This window comes from Rhyacophila brunnea, unplaced genomic scaffold, assembly GCF_057557595.1.
Source record: "Rhyacophila brunnea isolate RB1 unplaced genomic scaffold, BYU_Rbru_1.0 scaffold_1, whole genome shotgun sequence".
Taxonomy (NCBI): Eukaryota; Metazoa; Arthropoda; class Insecta; order Trichoptera; family Rhyacophilidae; genus Rhyacophila; species Rhyacophila brunnea.
The window spans coordinates 64,081,535-64,107,919 of record NW_028232751.1 but is presented as its reverse complement, the minus strand read 5'-3'; the positions used below and the strand labels follow the sequence as shown (position 1 = coordinate 64,107,919).

The 26,385-nt window shown below is 35.8% G+C and overlaps 2 protein-coding genes across 3 annotated transcripts in view; both read right to left on the bottom strand.

Moving 5' to 3' along the window:
• LOC147080093 (uncharacterized) overlaps positions 1 to 26,385 on the bottom strand; it is a 47,634-nt gene that overhangs the window by 9,198 nt on the left and 12,051 nt on the right. Inside the window, exons 1-4 of one of the 2 annotated variants that reach the window (XM_085947992.1) lie at positions 5,527 to 5,554; positions 3,363 to 3,572; positions 3,134 to 3,275; positions 2,759 to 2,824 (exon numbers count right to left, since the gene is read on the bottom strand). In XM_085947992.1, the coding sequence (XP_085804118.1) occupies positions 2,759 to 2,824; positions 3,134 to 3,275; positions 3,363 to 3,564 (410 nt within the window). In that variant the 5' untranslated portion in view covers positions 3,565 to 3,572; positions 5,527 to 5,554. Of the gene's footprint in view, positions 1 to 2,758; positions 2,825 to 3,133; positions 3,276 to 3,362; positions 3,573 to 5,526; positions 5,555 to 26,385 lie in introns of those variants that run through there. The other variant, XM_085947986.1, reaches the window with a different exon arrangement.
• On the bottom strand, positions 20,747 to 22,603 carry LOC147080095 (uncharacterized). Its single transcript, XM_085959559.1, has 2 exons — positions 22,316 to 22,603; positions 20,747 to 21,824 (listed from the first exon to the last, which is right to left on the bottom strand). Exon 2 carries the CDS (start codon positions 21,803 to 21,805, stop codon positions 21,356 to 21,358), a length of 450 nt encoding a protein of 149 aa, XP_085815685.1. The 5' UTR covers positions 21,806 to 21,824; positions 22,316 to 22,603; the 3' UTR covers positions 20,747 to 21,355.

The following is a 26,385-nucleotide window of genomic DNA, read 5'->3' as shown; positions in this document are numbered from 1 at the left end:
TACATATTATTGTCTAAAATCATTTGCATTTCCTGTCATTTATTCCTATTCTGTTTTGACATTTCTCATAATAATATTCAGTATTGCCACCAAATGTATTCAGTGTTGCCACCAAATGGAACAGTTTACCGGCAATACAACCTTTCGTACAGTAAAATAATTTTAAAATACATGTGATAAAATAGCTGATAAATTATTTAAAGTTCATAATAATTATTCATGTATAATTATTAAATTTATATGGTACCGTTCGCACACTTTCAGACACATTTACAATTTCAAAATTTTAAATTATTTATCGGGGAATGAAATTTTATAATACGAACACCAGGACAAATGAGATCTCACATTCGTGACGTCACTTAACAGCTAATCACGTTTGTACTCATGCATACAAACGTGCAGTATATAGCCTATGAGGTTTTTGGGATTCTCATGCATACGACAATATGTTGATAAAAATACGTAACTCTTGATTTTCCAATTTCCCACCATCAAAAGACTGTAAAGATGTTTACAGTATTAATCTAGATAAAAATCTAACCAATGAAACGCAGTGGTAAATCTTTGTAATACTATTACCTAACATTTTTATTATTTTTCAATAGTTGAGCTAAAAGTTAGGACTTCCGAAATAAGTTTGTTAATATTATGGTAAAATGGCATAGAAATTACATTATTTTCAACAGAAGGTAGATGGAAGAAATATCAGAAACATATTAAAATTACATAAACTTATTCAATGAAAGAACTTATGAACTTACACATTCAGGAGAAAAACCATTTGCGTGTGATGAATGTGATTTCCAATATAATCAAAAATATGTAATTTAAAAATACCTAGTAAGCTTAAAACATATAGAATGGCAATACTGATGAAAAACCTTATAAATGCGATAAATTTTCATATAGATGCTCGCAAATTAGTTGTCTTCTCCTCTCTTATTGGTTGTACACTCATGGCTGAGGATCATGACCACTTTTAAATTTTGTCATCTTTTGAGCGAACAAGACTTTCAAGCCTTCTCGACCTTTCGATTTTCGAAAAGCAGAATGAATGGTGCCAGCAGTAGTCGTAAAAAGCATGAAATAACACATTGTGACGAAGAACCTAAATGTGATCAGTGTACATATGGATGCTTGCTAGTTTAAAAATACATTCAAACATGTCCATTACTTATAATCCCAGATCCCATATGATCTTATAAGTAATGGACATAATCGAAAACAAAATGTGTCATAATAATATGTAAGTATTTAAAGACTTCCACGTCGCACAGTATGAGAAAAGCCCAAAAACGTGGCCAAAACCCCAGAAATGAATTTTCGAAATGGGGATACTTGAGTAGTCAGTCAGGTAGAGGACTAATGACTGCATTTCATTGTGAAAGGGGAAGCGTTTTGACCGTATACCTTCGTCGCTGCGTCAATTGGAAGGTAGCCTTCGTGAAGAGTGTACGCGTTGCGTGCTAAACAGACGAAAATAACGGTGACTTTGAAAACCCATTTATTTCAAGTGAAGTGTTCGATTTCAATTCTGCGACATGAATACGACTTCTGGAGGTATGTAGAAAATATTTTTACATTGTTTGAGTCTCAACTTAATGTATATAACCTAATGTATATAGTTATCTTAAAAGCCATAAAATGACAAATTCTGGGGAAAGTCTTATAAATGCAATGTATATTCATATAAATGCGTGCGACTTTGTTGTCTTAAAAGACATGAAATGAATATATACATATATGGACCATATTCATGAAAAATCTTATAAATGCAATGTCTATTCATTTGGATGCTCGCGATGGAGTAATCTTCAAACACATGTAAAGATAAAAAATGGTGAATAACCTTTTAAATAAATTGACTACTTATACGGAGGCTCTCCACAACGTTATCTTAAAATATAAAACCATTTGCGTGTGATGGATTTCATTTTTAATGTACCTAAACAAATATGTCATTTAAAAACTCATAATTGTGATGAGTTTAAATATAAATGTTAACAGATATGTAAGTAGGTACGTTGCTTAAGAATTAATAAACTCACACATTCAGAAGAAAACCATTTGCGTCAAAGCCGTCAAAGGCAATTACTTTATAAAGTACCTACAAAACTTCATTTGATATCGATTCTGAAGAGCATAATATGAAGTTTTTGTCTAACACTTCTCTCCTAACATAATACCTACGAAAACTACAAGCATACGTTGCACCATCTGGAGAAACAGAAAAAAAAGAAATTCATAACACCTATGTAAATATTATTAGGAAGAGTTAAGTGCCTGCAAGGCACCCAAAAAAATGGAGTTTTAACATTGGGTGATCCAGGTAAATGGACCTTCTCAATCAGGCCTGCCTGTTCTTCAAACCAACCAAATTCCGGCATCTTGTAAGGCCGTTAAATACCATTCACATGAAGTATATGATATAACTACGTGATGCTGGCATAACATGGGAAAATGTTGAAAATGAAAACTGGATGGCGACCGGAATTATTGGAGGTGCTGTGTGGTATTCATACGCTCAAGCTAAGGAATGGTCATGAACTAAGAAAAAGTTATTTGCATCAACAATCCAAAGTAGAACATGACCGCCTCCCGAAAGGAATATTAATACATTTATTTGGCTTAGAGTAACACTACAAATTTAACGGTTATTTTAAAATTATTAAAAATGCAAAGCATTAAAGAAACAATAAAAAAATAATGTAAATATGAATATGGAAACAAATTTAAATTAAAAAGGAAATCATACCCGTCTAGAGCAATAACGTCTTCATTATTGCTCTCACCGCTGAAAATTCTTGCAAAATACTGGCACCTGGAAAAGAATTGTTTAATAATTATTCAAGCATGTATTATCAAAACCAAAAAATCCTTAGAAACACCAAAAGATAGACATTTTTCATTCATTTTAAGGTTCAAAAAGAAACTTTTTGGAAATGAACCTATATTGTATTTATTTTTAGGATACCATAAAAGTTAACAAATATAATATGACATCTGAGTAGCAACTAATGAAGTTGTCACTTTAAAATGCATTATACAGTAGCCATGCACATCAAGAAGTTGTAAATAAACAACTTTGTAAAATAAACTTAATTCATAAATTATTTTAAGTCATTCATACCTTGAAATGAGAACATTTTTATGTGCTTTGATTTGCATCTCCTCGTCTGTAAGTATAGTAAGATCCCAGCATATCTCTTTCAGAAAGATTGTCAGTAAGTCCATGGCGAAGGAACTCTCCGGTGTATAATTTGTAAAAGGGACTGAAAATTGAATTCAATAATTTATTAAAAGAAGTTTTACATGTATTCATTTGAATCGGATTCATATTGGTTTGAAAGTATTCTTACCTATTGGTTGTGTCTGAGGTACTTCTTCATCGTCGATTTCAAAGCACACTGGTGTGCACTTGGGTAGCTGATTTGTAAATGTAGGGAAGATTCTGATAATACTGGATAAGTTGTAAATTGTCACCGATGTATCCAACATAATATTAGCTCGGTTAGCGGATTCGGTCATTTTAGGTAATTCTTTCTTATTTTCACTCGACATTATAAATTCTGAAACAAAACAAAAAGCCAAATTTTATACATTCATTGAAATTATTTTGTCAACAATGAATGAATTAGCCTAAATACCTGAGACCGACCACACTGGGCGGAATCTGACAAATTATTGCGCTGATGAGGATTATCTGCCACGACGAATTTTTAATGTGGACGAAACTGAGCTCATTGGAAAAAAATGCCAGATCAGTCATATTATATATCCCAACTAGAAAAATCTATGCCAGGTTTTAAGGTGTCTGAAGATAGGCTAACCCCTTTACTTGATGGAAATGCTGCTGGAGATTACAAAATCAAAACACTTCATCAATTAATAATATTTTCTTATATGTATGTATGTCTATGTAGGTCCATTTTATTTTCACTTATCCTTCGAAACAAGCATTTATTATTTAAAAAATTGCATGATTATAGACACTGGAAGAATGGGCAGAAACCAAAGGACTTCAACTTATCCACCACCCAAAACTCCCAGCCTCTTTCAACAACGGCAGGTGGAGGAAAGGATAAAACTCTGATAATATATTCATAAGTGAAAAGATATCTGCTCAATGCACAAGGCAAGTGCATGACCCTATACCGAGAACTCAACACAGGCCTATCATATGTGAAGTTAACGTAATGATTAAACCAACCATAGTCCCATTCAAGAGGAATTGAATTGAATTGAATTGAATTGAAGTCCCATTGAAGCAGGAGAAAAGGTATTGGAAGCAATGTCTGAGGCACGAAAGGAAAAATGGTGCAATCTGGTAGAGAACCTCGACATGACACAAAACAGTAGGAAAGCGTGGAAAGTAATAAAAAACCTCAGTAACGACCCGACAAGTCCACCTCAAATCACTACGGTAGCACGCCAAATCAAATCGCCCACCAACAATTGATCAATGGAAAAACGGCTAGGAAAAAAGACAAAAACGTTGCGAAGGAAAAGGGTAGAATACGAAACGAAATAAGTGAAAACAACTTTCTTCAAAACCCTCTCACATTGTCAGAGCTGGAAAGCGTCATAAAAGATATGAGGAATCACAAAGCAGCCGGATTGGATGAACTGAGAGGAGAGCAAATTAAGCATTTCGGACCCAAAGCTCTGCAATGGCTGCTACAAATGTTTATTACATGCTTAAAAACTTTTCGGATTCCCAAAATCTGGAGGAAAGCACGGGTAGTTGCTCTTCTTAAACCAGGTAAAGAAGCAAATGATCCAAAGCACTTCCGACCGGTTTCGCTACTATGCCATCTTTTTAAACTGTTTGAAAGACTGATCTTTAATCGCATCTCAAATTTCTTGGATGAAAAAATAATCAAAGAGCAGGCTGGTTTCAGGCCTGGAAAATCGTGCTGTGGACAAATTCCAAATCTAACACAGCATATCGAAGACGGATATGAACGAAAAGAAATAACTGGCGTAGTATTCATCGACCTTACCGCTGCATATGACTCGGTAAATCATAAAAAGTTATTGAGAAAACTTTATGAAATCACCGGCGATCTCAACTTAACGACGCTCATAGGGACATTTCTGCAAAATAGACGTTTTTTCGTAACATTACATGGTAAAAAGAGCCGATGGCGATCCCAAAAAAACGGCCTGCCTCAAGGAAGCGTGCTGGCTCCAGCCCTATATAATATTTATACAAACGACCAGCCAGCACCATCGAGTACAAGGCAGTTTATTTACGCGGATGATACGGCCTTAGCAGCTCAAGGCAAGACTTTCGAAGATGTTGAAAATGAACTATTCGTCACGCTGGAAAAACTCTGTGTACTACGAGAGCAACCACCTCAAACGAACCACGGAAAACACAAGTATGTCAACGAAACTTTTAAAAATCGGCAATCTTCATACACTAAATTCGACTAATGTCAGGTTAAAACACAACGATTTAGACAAATAAACGAATAAATATGCCATTTATCTAATATTCTACTGTTTTTGAATTAGTACCGCCGATAAACGTCAGTCACGAATGACTATCCAGCTGCAACTAAAAATGCCAAAATTGCCAGATGGAGTTAAATAAAAATATATAGAAAGAAAAAACCTTTTTACTACGAAAATTCTTTTGCCGTCCACAAAGCTAATATAATAATAATTAAGAATATCTTATGCCTAATAATATAAGCTTTACGTTTTCTTTTATGAATTTCATAAATAGAAATAAAAAAAACAATTGATATATTATTAAAATACTGACATTAGTCTATGATACTGACCATAGACTTGGTAATAATAATAATGTGAATGTACCTATTTGTATTATAATCCAGATTCTGGATTTAATAGTTATTTTAATTAATATATTATTTTACAAAGGCCTTATTTATAAAAATTATATAATAATAGCTGAAGTAACCGGCTTCGCACAGGGTCGCTTCATGGTTATATTTATCTTAGATACCTATTTAAAAAATAATAAGAGGTAATTATTTTTTTAATATTTAAATATCTGTGTAATACAATATGGCAATATGAAAATAATTCTAATAGAAGTAAAGGTCAAACATAAGACACTTAATTAAAATCGAATCCAAAATATGAAAACGTTATTAATGTTATTAATAGGTAGTAAAAAAATCAAAATTGGATGGAACAAACAAACTTTCTATTTTATATAATACTAATTTAGAAACCTTCGCGGGTGTGCGCACAACACTTGATCAAAATTTCATTGCAATCAGATGAATGGTATAGGAACGCATACGAATAGAAGAAGAAGAAGATGGTTGCACTAATTCACAAACCTTTGCGGGCGAGAGAACCACACTTGATCAAAATTTTATTCCAACGGAATGAATGGTATAGGAACGCATACGAATAGAAGAGAAGAAGATGGTTGTACTTATTCAGAAACCTTCGCGGGTATGCATACAACCACTTACCAAAATTTCATCGCAATCGGATGAATGGTATAGGAACGCATACGGGACAGACAGACAGACAAACAGACATACAGGCATTCTTTTTATATATAAGATTTATAATCTATACTCTTCGCGCAAGTGCAAGCAATAAGTTTACAACGTTTTATCGCAATTGGATGAACGGTGTGGCAGCGCATAAAATACTAACAAACAAATATTGATTTTTATATATTAGATTATGGTATGATATTTAAATTTAATATAGGTACTATCCATTGACAGTACATCTTGTCTATGGCATTTACCATAATATGATACATAACCTAAAAATGTGACGTTTACGAAGTAAAAATGTAGTCATGATAATTTTAGCAAGCTTCCTTCGGTAATTATGCCGCAGATGCCGTCACGAGCTTCGGGATATTGTTCATTGAAATTATTTTGTCAACGGTGAATGAATTGGTCTTAAGACCTGAGACTGACCACACTGGGCGGAATCGGACAAATTGTTGCGCTGATGAGGATTAACTGCCACGACGAATTTTTAATTTGTACGAAACTGGGCTAATTGGAAAAAAATGCCAGATCAGTCATATTATATATCCTAACTAGAAAAATCTATGCCAGGTTTTAAGGTGTCTGAAGATAGGCTAACCCCTTTACTTGGTGGAAATGCTGTTGGAGATTGCAAAATCAAACCACTTCATCAATCAATAATATTTTCTTATATGTATGTATGTCTATGTAGGTCCATTTTATTTTCACTTATCCTTCGAAACAAGCATTTATTATTTAAAAAATTGCATGATTATAAGTTTTCATCGATTTACACGAAAACCTTCGAAAAGAATTAATCAAGTTAGTCGAGACAGTTATAAAAATTGAATTGAAAAAAAAAACTAAGGTTAAATTCGATGAAGTATATAGCCATAGACCCTATGTACAAGGACTGCAATTAGTCGTTGAAAGGCCACACGACCAGTACGGCAGTGCCATTTTCGTAAAAAAAAAAAGGCACCAGCATAGTCTCCACTGCATTCTCAGATAAAAATGACATCAAAATTCTGACCTTTGAACTCCCACGCTGCAGCGTCACATCCGTATACAAACCACCCGCAGCAAACTTTGAGTTTGAAGAACCAAATAATTTTAATGCATCCGACATAAAATTTGTTTTTGGTGATTTCAAGTGTCACAGCACAACCTGGGGATACAGTACAACATATGAAAATGGAGCGACACTAGAAGAATGGGCAGAAACCAGAGGACTTCAACTTATCCACCACCCAAAACTCCCAGCCTCTTTCAACAGCGGCAGGTGGAGGAAAGGATAAAACCCTGATAATATATTCATAAGTGAAAAGATATCTGCTCAATGCACAAGGCAAGTGCAACACCCTATACCGAGAACTCAACACAGGCCTATCATATGTGAAGTTAACGTAATGATTAAACCAACTATAGTCCCATTCAAGAGACAGTTTAACTTCAAAAAAGCAAACTGGGAAATGTTCAAGGAAGATCTCGATAAGGCAGTAGATAACCTGCAGCCACTACCAGAGACTTATGATGAATTCATTGAGGCGACAAAGAGAATCTCTAGGAAGAATATTCCAAGGGGGTGCAGAACTGAGTATATTCCAGGAATGTCATCTGAAACAAAACCTCTGTTGGACAGATATAAGGCACTTGACGAAGAAGGCCCTTTTGCTGACGATACACTTGAAGCAGGAGAAAAGGTATTGGAAGCAATGTCTGAGGCACGAAAGGAAAAATGGTGCAATCTGGTAGAGAACCTCGACATGACACAAAACAGTAGGAAAGCGTGGAAAGTAATAAAAAACCTCAGTAACGACCCGACAAGTCCACCTCAAATCACTACGGTAGCACGCCAAATCAAATCGCCCACCAACAATTGATCAATGGAAAAACGGCTAGGAAAAAAGACAAAAACGTTGCGAAGGAAAAGGGTAGAATACGAAACGAAATAAGTGAAAACAACTTTCTTCAAAACCCTCTCACATTGTCAGAGCTGGAAAGCGTCATAAAAGATATGAGGAATCACAAAGCAGCCGGATTGGATGAACTGAGAGGAGAGCAAATTAAGCATTTCGGACCCAAAGCTCTGCAATGGCTGCTACAAATGTTTATTACATGCTTAAAAACTTTTCGGATTCCCAAAATCTGGAGGAAAGCACGGGTAGTTGCTCTTCTTAAACCAGGTAAAGAAGCAAATGATCCAAAGCACTTCCGACCGGTTTCGCTACTATGCCATCTTTTTAAACTGTTTGAAAGACTGATCTTTAATCGCATCTCAAATTTCTTGGATGAAAAAATAATCAAAGAGCAGGCTGGTTTCAGGCCTGGAAAATCGTGCTGTGGACAAATTCCAAATCTAACACAGCATATCGAAGACGGATATGAACGAAAAGAAGTAACTGGCGTAGTATTCATCGACCTTACCGCTGCATATGACTCGGTAAATCATAAAAAGTTATTGAGAAAACTTTATGAAATCACCGGCGATCTCAACTTAACGACGCTCATAGGGACATTTCTGCAAAATAGACGTTTTTTCGTAACATTACATGGTAAAAAGAGCCGATGGCGATCCCAAAAAAACGGCCTGCCTCAAGGAAGCGTGCTGGCTCCAGCCCTATATAATATTTATACAAACGACCAGCCAGCACCATCGAGTACAAGGCAGTTTATTTACGCGGATGATACGGCCTTAGCAGCTCAAGGCAAGACTTTCGAAGATGTTGAAAATGAACTATTCGTCACGCTGGAAAAACTCTGTGTACTACGAGAGCAACCACCTCAAACGAACCACGGAAAACACAAGTATGTCAACGAAACTTTTAAAAATCGGCAATCTTCATACACTAAATTCGACTAATGTCAGGTTAAAACACAACGATTTAGACAAATAAACGAATAAATATGCCATTTATCTAATATTCTACTGTTTTTGAATTAGTACCGCCGATAAACGTCAGTCACGAATGACTATCCAGCTGCAACTAAAAATGCCAAAATTGCCAGATGGAGTTAAATAAAAATATATAGAAAGAAAAAACCTTTTTACTACGAAAATTCTTTTGCCGTCCACAAAGCTAATATAATAATAATTAAGAATATCTTATGCCTAATAATATAAGCTTTACGTTTTCTTTTATGAATTTCATAAATAGAAATAAAAAAAACAATTGATATATTATTAAAATACTGACATTAGTCTATGATACTGACCATAGACTTGGTAATAATAATAATGTGAATGTACCTATTTGTATTATAATCCAGATTCTGGATTTAATAGTTATTTTAATTAATATATTATTTTACAAAGGCCTTATTTATAAAAATTATATAATAATAGCTGAAGTAACCGGCTTCGCACAGGGTCGCTTCATGGTTATATTTATCTTAGATACCTATTTAAAAAATAATAAGAGGTAATTATTTTTTTAATATTTAAATATCTGTGTAATACAATATGGCAATATGAAAATAATTCTAATAGAAGTAAAGGTCAAACATAAGACACTTAATTAAAATCGAATCCAAAATACGAAAACGTTATTAATGTTATTAATATGTAGTAAAAAAAATCAAAATTGGATGGAACAAACAAACTTTCTATTTTATATAATACTAATTTAGAAACCTTCGCGGGTGTGCGCACAACACTTGATCAAAATTTCATTGCAATCAGATGAATGGTATAGGAACGCATACGAATAGAAGAAGAAGAAGATGGTTGCACTAATTCACAAACCTTTGCGGGCGAGAGAACCACACTTGATCAAAATTTTATTCCAACGGAATGAATGGTATAGGAACGCATACGAATAGAAGAGAAGAAGATGGTTGTACTTATTCAGAAACCTTCGCGGGTATGCATACAACCACTTACCAAAATTTCATCGCAATCGGATGAATGGTATAGGAACGCATACGGGACAGACAGACAGACAAACAGACATACAGGCATTCTTTTTATATATAAGATTTATAATCTATACTCTTCGCGCAAGTGCAAGCAATAAGTTTACAACGTTTTATCGCAATTGGATGAACGGTGTGGCAGCGCATAAAATACTAACAAACAAATATTGATTTTTATATATTAGATTATGGTATGATATTTAAATTTAATATAGGTACTATCCATTGACAGTACATCTTGTCTATGGCATTTACCATAATATGATACATAACCTAAAAATGTGACGTTTACGAAGTAAAAATGTAGTCATGATAATTTTAGCAAGCTTCCTTCGGTAATTATGCCGCAGATGCCGTCACGAGCTTCGGGATATTGTTCATTGAAATTATTTTGTCAACGGTGAATGAATTGGTCTTAAGACCTGAGACTGACCACACTGGGCGGAATCGGACAAATTGTTGCGCTGATGAGGATTAACTGCCACGACGAATTTTTAATTTGTACGAAACTGGGCTAATTGGAAAAAAATGCCAGATCAGTCATATTATATATCCTAACTAGAAAAATCTATGCCAGGTTTTAAGGTGTCTGAAGATAGGCTAACCCCTTTACTTGGTGGAAATGCTGTTGGAGATTGCAAAATCAAACCACTTCATCAATCAATAATATTTTCTTATATGTATGTATGTCTATGTAGGTCCATTTTATTTTCACTTATCCTTCGAAACAAGCATTTATTATTTAAAAAATTGCATGATTATAAGTTTTCATCGATTTACACGAAAACCTTCGAAAAGAATTAATCAAGTTAGTCGAGACAGTTATAAAAATTGAATTGAAAAAAAAAACTAAGGTTAAATTCGATGAAGTATATAGCCATAGACCCTATGTACAAGGACTGCAATTAGTCGTTGAAAGGCCACACGACCAGTACGGCAGTGCCATTTTCGTAAAAAAAAAAAGGCACCAGCATAGTCTCCACTGCATTCTCAGATAAAAATGACATCAAAATTCTGACCTTTGAACTCCCACGCTGCAGCGTCACATCCGTATACAAACCACCCGCAGCAAACTTTGAGTTTGAAGAACCAAATAATTTTAATGCATCCGACATAAAATTTGTTTTTGGTGATTTCAAGTGTCACAGCACAACCTGGGGATACAGTACAACATATGAAAATGGAGCGACACTAGAAGAATGGGCAGAAACCAGAGGACTTCAACTTATCCACCACCCAAAACTCCCAGCCTCTTTCAACAGCGGCAGGTGGAGGAAAGGATAAAACCCTGATAATATATTCATAAGTGAAAAGATATCTGCTCAATGCACAAGGCAAGTGCAACACCCTATACCGAGAACTCAACACAGGCCTATCATATGTGAAGTTAACGTAATGATTAAACCAACTATAGTCCCATTCAAGAGACAGTTTAACTTCAAAAAAGCAAACTGGGAAATGTTCAAGGAAGATCTCGATAAGGCAGTAGATAACCTGCAGCCACTACCAGAGACTTATGATGAATTCATTGAGGCGACAAAGAGAATCTCTAGGAAGAATATTCCAAGGGGGTGCAGAACTGAGTATATTCCAGGAATGTCATCTGAAACAAAACCTCTGTTGGACAGATATAAGGCACTTGACGAAGAAGGCCCTTTTGCTGACGATACACTTGAAGCAGGAGAAAAGGTATTGGAAGCAATGTCTGAGGCACGAAAGGAAAAATGGTGCAATCTGGTAGAGAACCTCGACATGACACAAAACAGTAGGAAAGCGTGGAAAGTAATAAAAAACCTCAGTAACGACCCGACAAGTCCACCTCAAATCACTACGGTAGCACGCCAAATCAAATCGCCCACCAACAATTGATCAATGGAAAAACGGCTAGGAAAAAAGACAAAAACGTTGCGAAGGAAAAGGGTAGAATACGAAACGAAATAAGTGAAAACAACTTTCTTCAAAACCCTCTCACATTGTCAGAGCTGGAAAGCGTCATAAAAGATATGAGGAATCACAAAGCAGCCGGATTGGATGAACTGAGAGGAGAGCAAATTAAGCATTTCGGACCCAAAGCTCTGCAATGGCTGCTACAAATGTTTATTACATGCTTAAAAACTTTTCGGATTCCCAAAATCTGGAGGAAAGCACGGGTAGTTGCTCTTCTTAAACCAGGTAAAGAAGCAAATGATCCAAAGCACTTCCGACCGGTTTCGCTACTATGCCATCTTTTTAAACTGTTTGAAAGACTGATCTTTAATCGCATCTCAAATTTCTTGGATGAAAAAATAATCAAAGAGCAGGCTGGTTTCAGGCCTGGAAAATCGTGCTGTGGACAAATTCCAAATCTAACACAGCATATCGAAGACGGATATGAACGAAAAGAAGTAACTGGCGTAGTATTCATCGACCTTACCGCTGCATATGACTCGGTAAATCATAAAAAGTTATTGAGAAAACTTTATGAAATCACCGGCGATCTCAACTTAACGACGCTCATAGGGACATTTCTGCAAAATAGACGTTTTTTCGTAACATTACATGGTAAAAAGAGCCGATGGCGATCCCAAAAAAACGGCCTGCCTCAAGGAAGCGTGCTGGCTCCAGCCCTATATAATATTTATACAAACGACCAGCCAGCACCATCGAGTACAAGGCAGTTTATTTACGCGGATGATACGGCCTTAGCAGCTCAAGGCAAGACTTTCGAAGATGTTGAAAATGAACTATTCGTCACGCTGGAAAAACTCTGTGTACTACGAGAGCAACCACCTCAAACGAACCACGGAAAACACAAGTATGTCAACGAAACTTTTAAAAATCGGCAATCTTCATACACTAAATTCGACTAATGTCAGGTTAAAACACAACGATTTAGACAAATAAACGAATAAATATGCCATTTATCTAATATTCTACTGTTTTTGAATTAGTACCGCCGATAAACGTCAGTCACGAATGACTATCCAGCTGCAACTAAAAATGCCAAAATTGCCAGATGGAGTTAAATAAAAATATATAGAAAGAAAAAACCTTTTTACTACGAAAATTCTTTTGCCGTCCACAAAGCTAATATAATAATAATTAAGAATATCTTATGCCTAATAATATAAGCTTTACGTTTTCTTTTATGAATTTCATAAATAGAAATAAAAAAAACAATTGATATATTATTAAAATACTGACATTAGTCTATGATACTGACCATAGACTTGGTAATATTAATAATGTGAATGTACCTATTTGTATTATAATCCAGATTCTGGATTTAATAGTTATTTTAATTAATATATTATTTTACAAAGGCCTTATTTATAAAAATTATATAATAATAGCTGAAGTAACCGGCTTCGCACAGGGTCGCTTCATGGTTATATTTATCTTAGATACCTATTTAAAAAATAATAAGAGGTAATTATTTTTTTAATATTTAAATATCTGTGTAATACAATATGGCAATATGAAAATAATTCTAATAGAAGTAAAGGTCAAACATAAGACACTTAATTAAAATCGAATCCAAAATACGAAAACGTTATTAATGTTATTCATATGTAGTAAAAAAAATCAAAATTGGATGGAACAAACAAACTTTCTATTTTATATAATACTAATTTAGAAACCTTCGCGGGTGTGCGCACAACACTTGATCAAAATTTCATTGCAATCAGATGAATGGTATAGGAACGCATACGAATAGAAGAAGAAGAAGATAGATAAATCTCTAAAAACTACGATGGAGAAAAATATGAAAAAAGCACTTTCTTCACCTTTCTTTCAAGCATCTTCTGTGCGAAAACCCCTCCAAATACACCCTCTTATAAAACCCCATGATAGAGTCATAAACCCTACTTTTTCGTCAAGGTCTCTAGCCCCCACTGAGGACACCGCTATTGAGGTCACCCTCAATAACCTCTCCCAGGATATGGAGACGGAATTTCCTTTTAAGTGGCAGAGAGTCACCGCAAAGGCCCCAAAACGGCCTCTCTCGACTTCCCCAACATTTGTGCCAACAGCGAACAAATTTATGGCACTTAACCCAGAGGAAATACTCCCAACTGCCCCACCAAAACTCCCCCCCTCTTCTGCAAATCCTTCCAAGGCTCGCAAAACCCGAGTCCCTCCTGTCATTCTCTCAGTAATGGGAGAAAACCATAAGACGGTAATAGACTGTCTCAATACATTCCTGGGTGAAAATAAATGCTCCATCCAAATTAGAGGACCAAACTACTCCGTGCAAATGGAATCAGTAGTTGCGCACAAACTTCTTGTTAACGGTCTACGAGATTCTGGAGCCGTTTTTCACACATTCACCCTTGCAGAGGATAGAACCTGCAAGGTAGTTATAAAGGGACTTCCCAACATAGAACCGAGAGAAATCTCGGAGGACCTCAGAGCGAGAGGCTTTGAGGTAATATCAGTCTCTTTAATGAGATCCAAAAATCCGACCACCACCAGAAATCCCCTCTTCCTGGTGCAAATGCCCCCTGGCTCCGACATGCAGTTAATGTCAAACAAGGTTAGAGAAATTTTTCATGTCAAGGTGTCCCTGGAGAAATTCAGGGGCAAGTCAAACAATGGTGGCACTCAGTGCTATAGATGCCAACAGTTCGGTCATTCGGCCCACAACTGCAATAGAGACGCAAGGTGCGTCAAATGTATGGATGCTCATGCATCAAAGGAATGCCCCCGCCCTAAAGGTAGTGCTATAGGTTCCCCAGGAGTCAGGTGCTGCAACTGCGGCGGGGACCACCCAGCCAATTTCAGGCAATGCCCTAAGCGTATTGCCTACGCTAAGGCAATAGCAGCTCGCAGAGCAGCCTCAGCGACTCCTAAGACCAAAGCCATGCCGCACAAATCAGTCTCCCGAGCGGCAGACCCCCAAATACTATCATACACGGCAGCTCTCACGGGACCGCATACATCTGCTTCCTCAGCAGCCAATCAGTCAAGCCCCCACAGTAGGACCATTCCTTCAACTCTGGTGGAAGCACAGAATTCACTCCTTCATGGAGAGGATGGTGTCACCATTGATGACATTCCAGCCATACTAGAATGTATCAAAATGACTCGCTCTATCCGAGCAGAGCCTACCCTGTCCATGGAGGAAAGGCTTGACAGAGCCGAATCTCTGCTTATTAAATGCGGCATGTTGCCCTAAATGGCTAACACACGCCCACTAAAAATAATCTCCTGGAACGCCCGCAGCATTGCTCAGCGCGATAAGCGACCGGAATTGACTGACCTACTCCGGGTGCTAGACGTGGACATTGCTTTAATTCAGGAGACATTCCTTAAACCAAAAGACCGTTTCTCCGTTCCCGGTTTTGACTGTTATCGTGAGGACTGCCCTCTCCCAGCGAAGGGTGGGGGTGTCATGATACTAGTCAATCAAGACTTAAAACATGCTCACATCCCAATTAAGCCTCTCATTAGGTTTGAAGCCACGGCAGTTGAATTAACTTAAATGGACGCCTACATGCCATAATTTCGGTATATGGGCATGCCAAAGAAAAAATGAGCAAGGCAGAGGTGGTCTACCTTGCCAACCTCAGAGGCTCAGTCATCCTAGCAGGTGATTTTAATGCACATAATAAGATTTGGAACTGCCATTCCAACAACGCCCGTGGCAATGCCCTCTTAAAGATTACAGAGAAATACGATTTCTCAATCTCACATCCTGACGAGCCGACTCGTGTCCAAGCTCGTTACAACCCAGCGGTTTTAGATTTTGTGATAGCAAACAACTCCCCAGAAACCGGTGTCCCGAGAGTTGTTAATGCTCTGAAGTCGGATCACCTGCCAATTTATTTCGAAGTTGGAGGCGAATACGATAAAGAAAGTAAAATCCAATTTGACTACTCTAAAGCCAAATGGCACCTATTCAAGAGGCATATTAATCGATGCATTGATCTCACGCCTAGAACCTTTCAAACGGAGGTAGAGATAGAGACAGCGGCCGTCGAACTCACTGAGACTATTCTCACAGCGAGACGTCGCTATATTCCGAAAATCAAGAAAAATCCCATCACGGTGGATCGTAATGATGAGGCCAGAGAGCTCATCAATACTAGAAACTAGCTACGCAATGACTGGAACAAAGCTAGACGCACAAATCACTTCATCAAACGTGAAATCAATACTTTGCAAGGTAAAATCAAGAAGATAGTATCAGAACTACAAGCCGAGCATTGGGACAATAAACTCAAGGACTGCAGAATTTATACAGACGACCCGCGGAACTCGCTCTGGGTACTATCCAGGGCGATTAAAACGGGCCCGTCTGTTATAAAGCCCCTCAGAGAGAATGCGACTAGTCGAAATTTCGTGTACTCAGATCTCGAAAAAGCAGACGCACTTGCCGATGCGTTCGTCAATAATACTAAAATCCAGTCGGACACCGATTCAGCTACTAAAGCCTTGGTGAACAACTCAATTCTTGCACTTGCGAAAGAAGACATCGATCCCGATGATGTTAAAATTGTTGAACCGCGCGAGATCTCTAGATCTATCAATACCTTGATCGCCAGAAAGGCACCCGGACGAGACAATATCACAAATTACATGTTGAAACGACTTCCCGAGAAGGCGCGGATACATATTGCTAAGATCTTCAATGCATGTCTGCTGCGCAGATACTTTCCAAAGACCTGGAAAACGGCTCACGTTGTCGCTATAGCAAAACCCAATAAAGACCACTCTTTGGCTGTAAACAACAGACCTATAAGTCTACTAGATGGCATAAGCAAACTTTTCGAGAAAGTGATCCTTCGACGCTTTCTCCCATCCCACAATCAAGTCCTCCCGGACACCCAATATGGTTTCAGGAAGGGTCTATCAACGACCCTACAACTCTCCAGAATTACCGGGATTGTGATGGCCGATATGAAGCAACGCAAGACCACTGGTATGGTTCTGTTGGACCTCGAAAAGGCATTTGATACGGTCTAGCATGACGGTCTAATCCACAAACTTTTTACCACAAACATGCCCGTGTACATCACAAAAATCATCCAGAACAACTTGAGCGGTCGACCGCTTTTTGCAGTGGTCAAACGGGAGAATTCATCTCACCGCACTATCGATGCAGGGGTACCACAGGGCAGTTTGATGGGGCCTAGGCTCTTCAATCATTTCAAAAGTGATATGCCAAATCCCGCCAACTGCACACTGGCGCTATACGCAGATGACACAGCCATCCTTTCCACCAGCCGCCAGACTGACACGGCGACTAGGAACTAAGAAAAGGGCACTCGACAGCTAACTGATTATTTCAGTCGCTGGAGACTTAAAGTTAACGCGGAGAAGACGGAGGCGATTCTCTTCTCGCGGAGCCAAAAATCCTATAAAGGAAAAATTACTATTTGTGACATCCCCTGTTCATTCAGTAACACTGTGAAATACCTCGGGGTATAGCCTTTATGGCGATGGGGGTTCTTAGACCCATCTTCAACCGTAGAAGTTGTCTCTCAGAAGAAAACAAAAAGGCACTATATAGCATGGTTATTAAACCAACCATGCTGTATGCATCCCCAATTTGGACTACTGACATCACCAAATCCAATTTAAAGATGCTGCAAACAATAGAGAACAGATGCCTTCGAATCGTCTATGAACTCAAGCCTCACCATAGCATCAAACGCATCAATGCAAAACACGATCGAATCGACATTGCCGAAACCATAACTAAATACAGAGAGACCTTCTTGAATAGACTCACAGAAGGGCCTCATAAGAAACCTACACTATTTGCCAACAAAATTCAAAATTTTAAGCACAAGCAGAAGAAAAGGTAGGAAAAAAAAAAATCGAAGAGGCCTCTTTTCTCCTCCGACGCCTTGAAGACCCTACCTGGGTCTCCACATGACCTTCATCCGAAGGCGCCATCCACCAGCACGCCGCCGAATTTTTGTTAATTTCTCCTTTGTATAACTTATACATTGTATAACTATAACTATATAATATTTGTATAACTATAACTTTGTTTGTTAATAACTTTTGTCTTCCTTTTTATTTCGTGTCTAATTTATGCAAATTTATTTCAAGCTTGCCTCCCTCTTGGGAGTATATAATATTAAAGCCATGCCCTGTCAGTGAAAAATTAATTCTAGGTGTTATTGGTATTATTTTTAATTGTCATAGTGTAATAATTGTTTCGTAGCGTATAGGATCCCTTTAATGTTTAAAAGTTTTAATATTGCCATTTACGTGTTAAGGAATTAAGTGTAATTTACCTGTGAGGTTTGTAGTGTGGTATGTTGTTATGTTCAAAATGACCATAACCAACATTCATACTCTGGCAACCCCGTCGAATATTTATGGTCAAGTCATGGAGCGTTCGCGATTCCACAGATGTCGCTGATAGAATTTCCGGCCGCAGCGGACGTCGCGAGGTGTGAAAGTAGCAACAGGGCTTTTTGATTCGGTCTGTCAAACAGGATAGTCGTGCTCTGCTTTGGTTTTACCAACATTTATAATGGACGTCACTTAAAGCAGCACGATTGCAGCCGCAGTGCTTGAGGCCTTTGTGTCGTTCCAAGTTTGGTATTGTAAAACTATTATTATTTGATTCACTTATCTTCCAATGTTTCTTTTAAAACTTAGCTGCTTGCCTTTATTATAGTATTTCCTTTATAACCTTTTAATGTAATATTCTTGTTTTCGCTATAATATAGTTCGGTCAAGTACATAAATTGCTCTTTCATTTATTATTTCCCCTTTCTTCTACACTGTAATATAATTATACTCTTTCACGGTATCAAGACCGTGTGGCGTCCAGGACTTTAATAACTACATCTTTTAATCAGAGATTGCACGTGCCTTCAGCCGTGCAATTCCTCTTTGTATTTCTAATTTAATTTTTTTTACAGTTGTCAGTTGCGAGGTTACGGAAGTAATTATTGTTCAGCTTGAAAAGGATGCACGCAACTCATGGCCCTTGCTTATGCTCATGCTCTGTTCTTTTATACTCTACTCCTATCTAGCCAGAGACTCTCTTCTCCTTTTATTTTGTAGTTGTGACGATAAGGATCACAACTACAAAATATTAATATATCAATGTGGTACCACAATATACGTTAAGCGAGGTGTAAAGTAGTCAATTGTCGTCTTAAATTCTCCTATGCCGTCCTTTTTCTTGGTTTAAAAAGAACGGCGTTTATCGATTTCCTGAACCTGCACTGCCATCTGTAAAAATCAGATAGAGGCACGTTACCTGACGCGCGAACCTTTTTGTGTCGATATATCGATTTCTGTGCTTGGCCTTCTTAAGTTCTTTTAAATTGTTTTGTTTACGCATTCTGTTATTCCACCCGGGAAAATTAATCCTACCAAATAAATTAATTACGCCGGGCTAATTTCCGCGGGACAAAACCGTTCTTCCCGCGCGCAGAAAGGGCATTTCACCGGACGTGATTGTCATATGATCGGAGAGCTTTGTGGTGCCACATCTCACCAAATATACGTATATATAGGGCTTTCTTTGTCTTCGGTTGGTCTAATCATCAATACAACTGCACCCGTCTGACCAGCCAGCTTTTGACGGTCCACAATCCTCGAATATAAATTAAATAAGTATAATTTCTGCTTTTTTTTTATGCTATTGCCATCTGTGTTCAGTCCATAGAACACGAGGAAAAATGCACTTAATTAAATAAAATAATTGAGTTAGAAAACCCGCAGGCGTACCCCTCCCTGCAAAGGACTTAATTCGAGGATTGTGGAGTGGCTTTGGGTAGCTAAATCTATAAAGCTTCAACCAGCGGTTGTCACACTGGGCGCCTTTGGCCCAGTACTCCCAAACAAAGCCCTATATTGTTCGCACTTTATAGAAATAAATTAGTATGTAATTTTTCTTTATAATAGTAAGATTTTCGATTTGATACTTGTGATTTGACGTGTTCCTACGACAATATAATGTGTGCTGTACCTGCATGATGGATTAACTCCTTCAGGTCACTACGCTTGGCAATGTAAATTCCTAATATAATAATTGATCGAATGTTCTTGTTTTTATGTAACTTTATGACCAAACCTGTATTTGTAATAAATAAGATTGTAACCCAATATTTCTATCGTCTACCGCATTAAACGGATCTCTGTTGAGACGATCGAGCGTTTCATTTCGACCACCCGAGTCTTCCTTCCCTTTTCAGTACCTACTCATTCTTAGTTACTCCATCATTAAATTTACACAGATCGTGTTCGTTCAAAATATTCTGCAAAGTAACGAAACTATAGATTAAATTTGTCGCCGTGAAGCGTAACAGTACGCGACGTCCATCTCAATATAATCACAACTTCACAATGCTATAACTACATGGTTAAAAATACAGAATGACAGTTAAATACCCGGTGAAGTGTTCACAGATAGAAAATAATAATAATATAATATAGTAAGCCTAACATAGGATATACATCATAAATCATATCATACACATCCGTAAAAACAAGGACACATAGAGAACACAGAGCACTTTCAGCCCCGGCAGGTTTTGATAAAATTTGCCCCTATTCCCGGACAAATTTGAGTGAAATTGGTTTTTTCTAGAAAATGATATAATCTTGGTTTGTTGGCTTATTTGTGGGAATATTTAAATAAAACTTTCAGGAACAATCAGAAACAGTTTAGTTATTACGAATAGTGTAATATTTCTGCCAGCAGATGCCTTTGTGAAGAGGAACATCACACTCTTTACACATGTACCGAGTCTCGCCCCTTTTTTTATTTTTGGCACATACCTTGCATAGCCTTGTTGGATATGCCTTTTTCTGCGTCGCTAAAATCGCCTGTAAGGTATGTCTGGACATGTCTCCAGATAATCTTACAGGCGAATCCAGCGTCAAATGACGCCTCAGAGCTGGAGAAGACGAGACATCGGTACCAAAAGACATTAAAGAAATTAAATACTCTACTAAAAAATCTTTAAATTCTAACTTACGACTAGGGTTACATTTAAAAAAAATCAATGAACAGACTGAACGTCAACATTCACTTTTACACTTGGGTCAGCAGTAAGCGGTCCAGGTGCTGGAGTATAGTCTTCTGTTGACCACGGTTCAGTAACACTGGCACTAAACCTCGCATGTCCTCCTTGGCTGCCTCTGGGAGGACCGCCCCTACTTTCTCTTCCACGCCGTCCACCCGCTCGACCTCTGGTTTCTGTCCGAGATGGGCCAGGGAGTAGGTCCTCGGACGTGTCGACTCCTGACACCATACTGGTTTCATCTAGCACCTCTGCAATGCGGTTAATTAAACCGTTGAAGTCGTCCTCAAAGTTGCTCGAGTGGCCTGCGGTGAAATCGGTGATGTCTGCGACATCGGTGGTGGCATCCAGTAGAACATCTGAATCAGGGTCATATAATAACTCGAATGCATAATCCTGCTCAGAGTCGTCTGTTACAAAGGCCTCCATTTCAATGCGTGAAAATAGGCTGGAATCAAAACAAAATTACACATTAGAAAACAGAATTTAATTCTTGGGAAACATGAGGCTTTATCAAAATGTTCGATTATCTTATATAAATTATATTTTGCGTATAAATTATTATCTTGTGACGTGACTGATCAGTCAATTATCTGGATATTATAGGCAAATCGGTCAGTTTGGATTAGTTGTAAACAACAAAAAAATCGCCGTTAGTAAACGAATTTTGAATATTGGGAAAACACGTGGAATTAACTATATACTCGTTCAAACACATATAATTATATATAATATTCATAATAATTCAATATTCTAGGCTTATAAAGTAATATATCGGCACATTATCAAGTATTTGGTAAATAATGCGAACATTCACACTTTGCACTCGGAAATTTTGACAGTACAGTCTCGTGTACGAAAAAACACGTAAAACTATTTTAAATTGCCAGAAACCATCAATAAACATATAAAATATCACATATAACTTATTTATCTTACCTTATTGAGTCCTTTTTTTGGTTATTTATGTATTTTTAGTCGTCTGGAGGCAAATCGGTTGGTTTGGAACAGCTGTAAACAACAACAAAAATCGCCTTTAGTCAACAAATTTTGAATGTTGGAAAAACACGTAGAATTAACTAAATACTAGTTCAAACACATATAATTATATAGAATATTCATAATAATTCAATATTCTAAGCTTATAAAGTAATATATTGGCACATTATCAAAGGGATTGTTAAATAATGAGAACATTCAAACTTTGCATTCGGAAATTTTGACAGTAAAGTTACGTGCATGAAGAAACACGTAAAATTAATTTATATTGCCAGAAACCATAAATAATTATATAAAATATCATAGATTAATTATTTCTCTTACCTTATTGAATCCCTTACCTTATTGCTTATTACTGTAATTTTCGTCTTCAAAATCAGTACGCAATTCGGTAAAGTCACACGAGAGAATGATCAAAAATGGCGTCTCCCTAGTGAAGAGTGATAATGCAAATTATGAAATTATAATAATTTATGTAAATATTTTAATTTTGTTGAGACAAATAAAACATAAAATTTAAGTGGATTTATAGAATTTGATAGACAGGGACGATAATGAATGTACTACACTTTCACTGAAGCAATTTAGCTCTGGCAGTATTGCGCTTATATGTATTTAGCCATTTTTTTCTAGTTTGTCGCTTTGTCTTTGAAATAAAAAAATATATTTTATTTTTCCCATTGTATTTAGATAGGTTTTGATCGATTAAAATATGTTTTAAGCTTTAATTTGATAATGAATTTATATGCCTCTCTCTCTATGGCTCTTAGTTATATGAATGACAGGTTTTCCAGTGTTCAATTATTGGAAAGAACTTTTCTTAATTTGAATTAGAGAAAATTGAATCCCTTGCCAGATTGCTACACATAATATAATAGCTGGTACTGGTTGATTAAATCAAACAAGTATTTTATTAGAATTTTTATTTATTGCAAATTTAAATTCAGAAAAAAACATAAGTATAAACAATTTGAACAGATGATTAATCTGAACCAAAAAATAATACTTAAGTACTTTTTTATCACAAAACTTTTGATGAACAATTTAAATTCAAAAAAACATAAGCAATTTAAACAAATGAATAATTTGTACTAAAAAAATTATACGTATTATTATGTACTTATGCAGAAATTTTATAATGACTACCTACTTAGGTACTTTTATGAATCACAGGTATGTTTCAAATATCACAATCAAAATTTAATCATAAACAATATTAACAAAGGAATATTATAAACTATTTAAACTCGGTTCATAACCAAAACAAAAAATGTACTCTTCCAGGATTATTGAATCACAAACAAAAAAAAATGTAAGAGGCCATAAATCATGGAATGAAAAAGAAATGGCTAAAACTTATTTTTTACTGGTCATAACTACAGTATGTAAGAAAGAAGTCTTTGTGAATCGGATTATGTTGGAGTAAGCTATACATTAAATCATAAATCTTCCAAAAATGCAATGAATTTAGAATGAAAAGAATATAAAAAATAAGTGTTTAACATGGACTTGAGCGGCTTTCATTTTAATTATTGCAGACATTGTAATTTGTCAAAATATTGCTGAATAAAAGGGATGTTTATATAGCTGATCGAAGAATGCAAAATTTATTAAATACTCGTTTTAATATCATTCACAAGAATTAGTATTGTATATTACAAAATCAAATAATGTAACTCAGTACAAACTTTATAAAATAAAGTTACACTTAAAAAAATAAAGTCCAAAACCGTATAACAATAAATATCTGTTTAATAATTCAAAAATAGATTTTTTTCAATACATATAATATGTGCAAATGACACATTTGCGGCTGCTACGGATAACAAAAAATACTGTAAATTCTCAGTTCATCTTAGATATCCTAGATAGATTAGATTTCAGTTCATCTTAGATAAAATTACAAAACACGATTCTGTGCAAATATGATACACTAGAGATGCACTTTAAAAATGAAGTTAACAATTGTATAACAATGAAAATCTCTGTAAATTTGGTTATGTATAATAATACAAAAATAGTTTTTTTTTCAATAGGTATGTATCGAAAATAATTATCAAAAAACATTATAATTATCAAAAAATACTCTTAATTCTCAGTTCCATCTTAGATAATTATTTATGCCTAGACTGTTTTAATTCTGTCATGTAGTCGATTCTCGATATTACCTACTACACATAAAAACCTTTTTTTAGTGGGAAAATGATAGGTAAATCAATTTTGCACATCTCAGGTGACTACAGAATACTTTACTTTATAATTAATAGACTAGCATTAAATATAAACAGTTATGTTAATATCACTGGAAAATAACTTTTTGATTGGTACCCAAAAAAGTTTTAATAATTACAAATATATTTTTATCAAACTAATAAACCACATAACCACCATGTGGACTACAAAGGCAAATTTTATAATAGATTCTATAATTAATTTTACAGAGCTACGGATCACAATAAATACTGTAAATTTTCAGTTCCATCTTAGATAATTTTGTCACGGAGTCGATTCTCGATATTACCCACTACACACAAAAATCTTTTTTAGTGGGAAAATGATAGGTAAATCAATTGTACACCTCAGGTGACTAGAGAATACTTAACTTTATAATAAATAGACCAGCATTAAATATAAATAGTAACGTTATTATCACTGGAAATTCAACGTTTTGATTGGTACCCAAAACAGTTTTAATAATTACAAATTTATTTTATCAAACTAACAAACTACATAACATAGATAAATCAATTTTGCACCTTTCATGTGACTAGAGAATACTTTACTTTATAGTAAATAGACTAGTATTCAATATAAATAGTTATGTTAATATCACTGGAAATTCAACTTTTTGATATCCTATTTTTTTTTAATAAATACAAATATATTTTTATCAAACTAATAAATCACATAACCACCATTTGGACTAAGGGTCCTGTAAAGGCAAATTTTATAGTTAATTTTACAGAGCTACGGATCACAAAAAATACTGTAAGTTCTCAGTTCCATCTTAGATAATTATTTATGCCTGCACTATTCTAATTGTCACGGAGTCGATTCTCGTTATTACCCACTAAACACAAAAATCTTTTTTTTGTGGGAAAGTGATAGGTTAATCAATTTTGCACATCTCATGTGACTACAGAATACTTGTACTTTATAATACATAGACTAGGTAGCATTAAATATAAATAGTTACGTTAATATCACTGGAAATCAACTTTTTGATTGGTACCCAAAACAGTTTTAATAATTACAAATTTATTTCTATCAAACCAACAAACCACATAAGCATCATGTGGACTAATCCTGCGAAGGCAAATGCTATAATAGATTCTATATTTAATTTTAAAGTCGATCCCTGAAAGAATTCCATTAAATTGAACAATAATCACTCAGCAGGATTCGAATCTACATTTATTGTTAATCATTTCTAGGAATGGCAGCTTCTTTAGTGAACATTTGAAGTAATAAATATTATTCAATAATAAGATTAATCGACCAGCTATCACCAACTAACTCTTAGAAGAATGTCAGCATATCGCCTCACAAAATACTCTAGCAACATAGCCTAACAATAAATGGTAGGATAATGTCATGCATGTTTGAACCATATTTGTATAAAATTATAGCTTACTCCTACGAAATATAAGAAATACTAAGCTACAGACCTTTTAATAAAAAAAAAAAATTCTAACGAATAAGCACTTTTGCGATACAATTTGAAAAGAATTGATTATATTTTAAAACTATTGCTGATGTGACTAAGTTATAAATATATAAATTCAGTGCAAAAGTTCTTTTAAAATACACTGATATTGCCATAGATCATAATACAGAGAGATGAAAATTACATAATTAAAATTATAATGAGGTCATTTTAATAATCAGTCTATGGAACTTTACGTCTCTTTTTCTCAAAGACAGTATTAATTATTAATGGAAAGTTTATATTGTACTGTTAAGTCAGATGGCAGTACAAGTTACAGTTAAGTGCAGGTGGAATATTTTCG

What these genes read in the sequence shown, in the direction of transcription:
- LOC147080095 (XM_085959559.1), bottom strand. Translation starts at nt 21,805, where the DNA reads ATGGAGGCCTTTGTAACAGACGACTCTGAGCAGGATTATGCATTCGAG.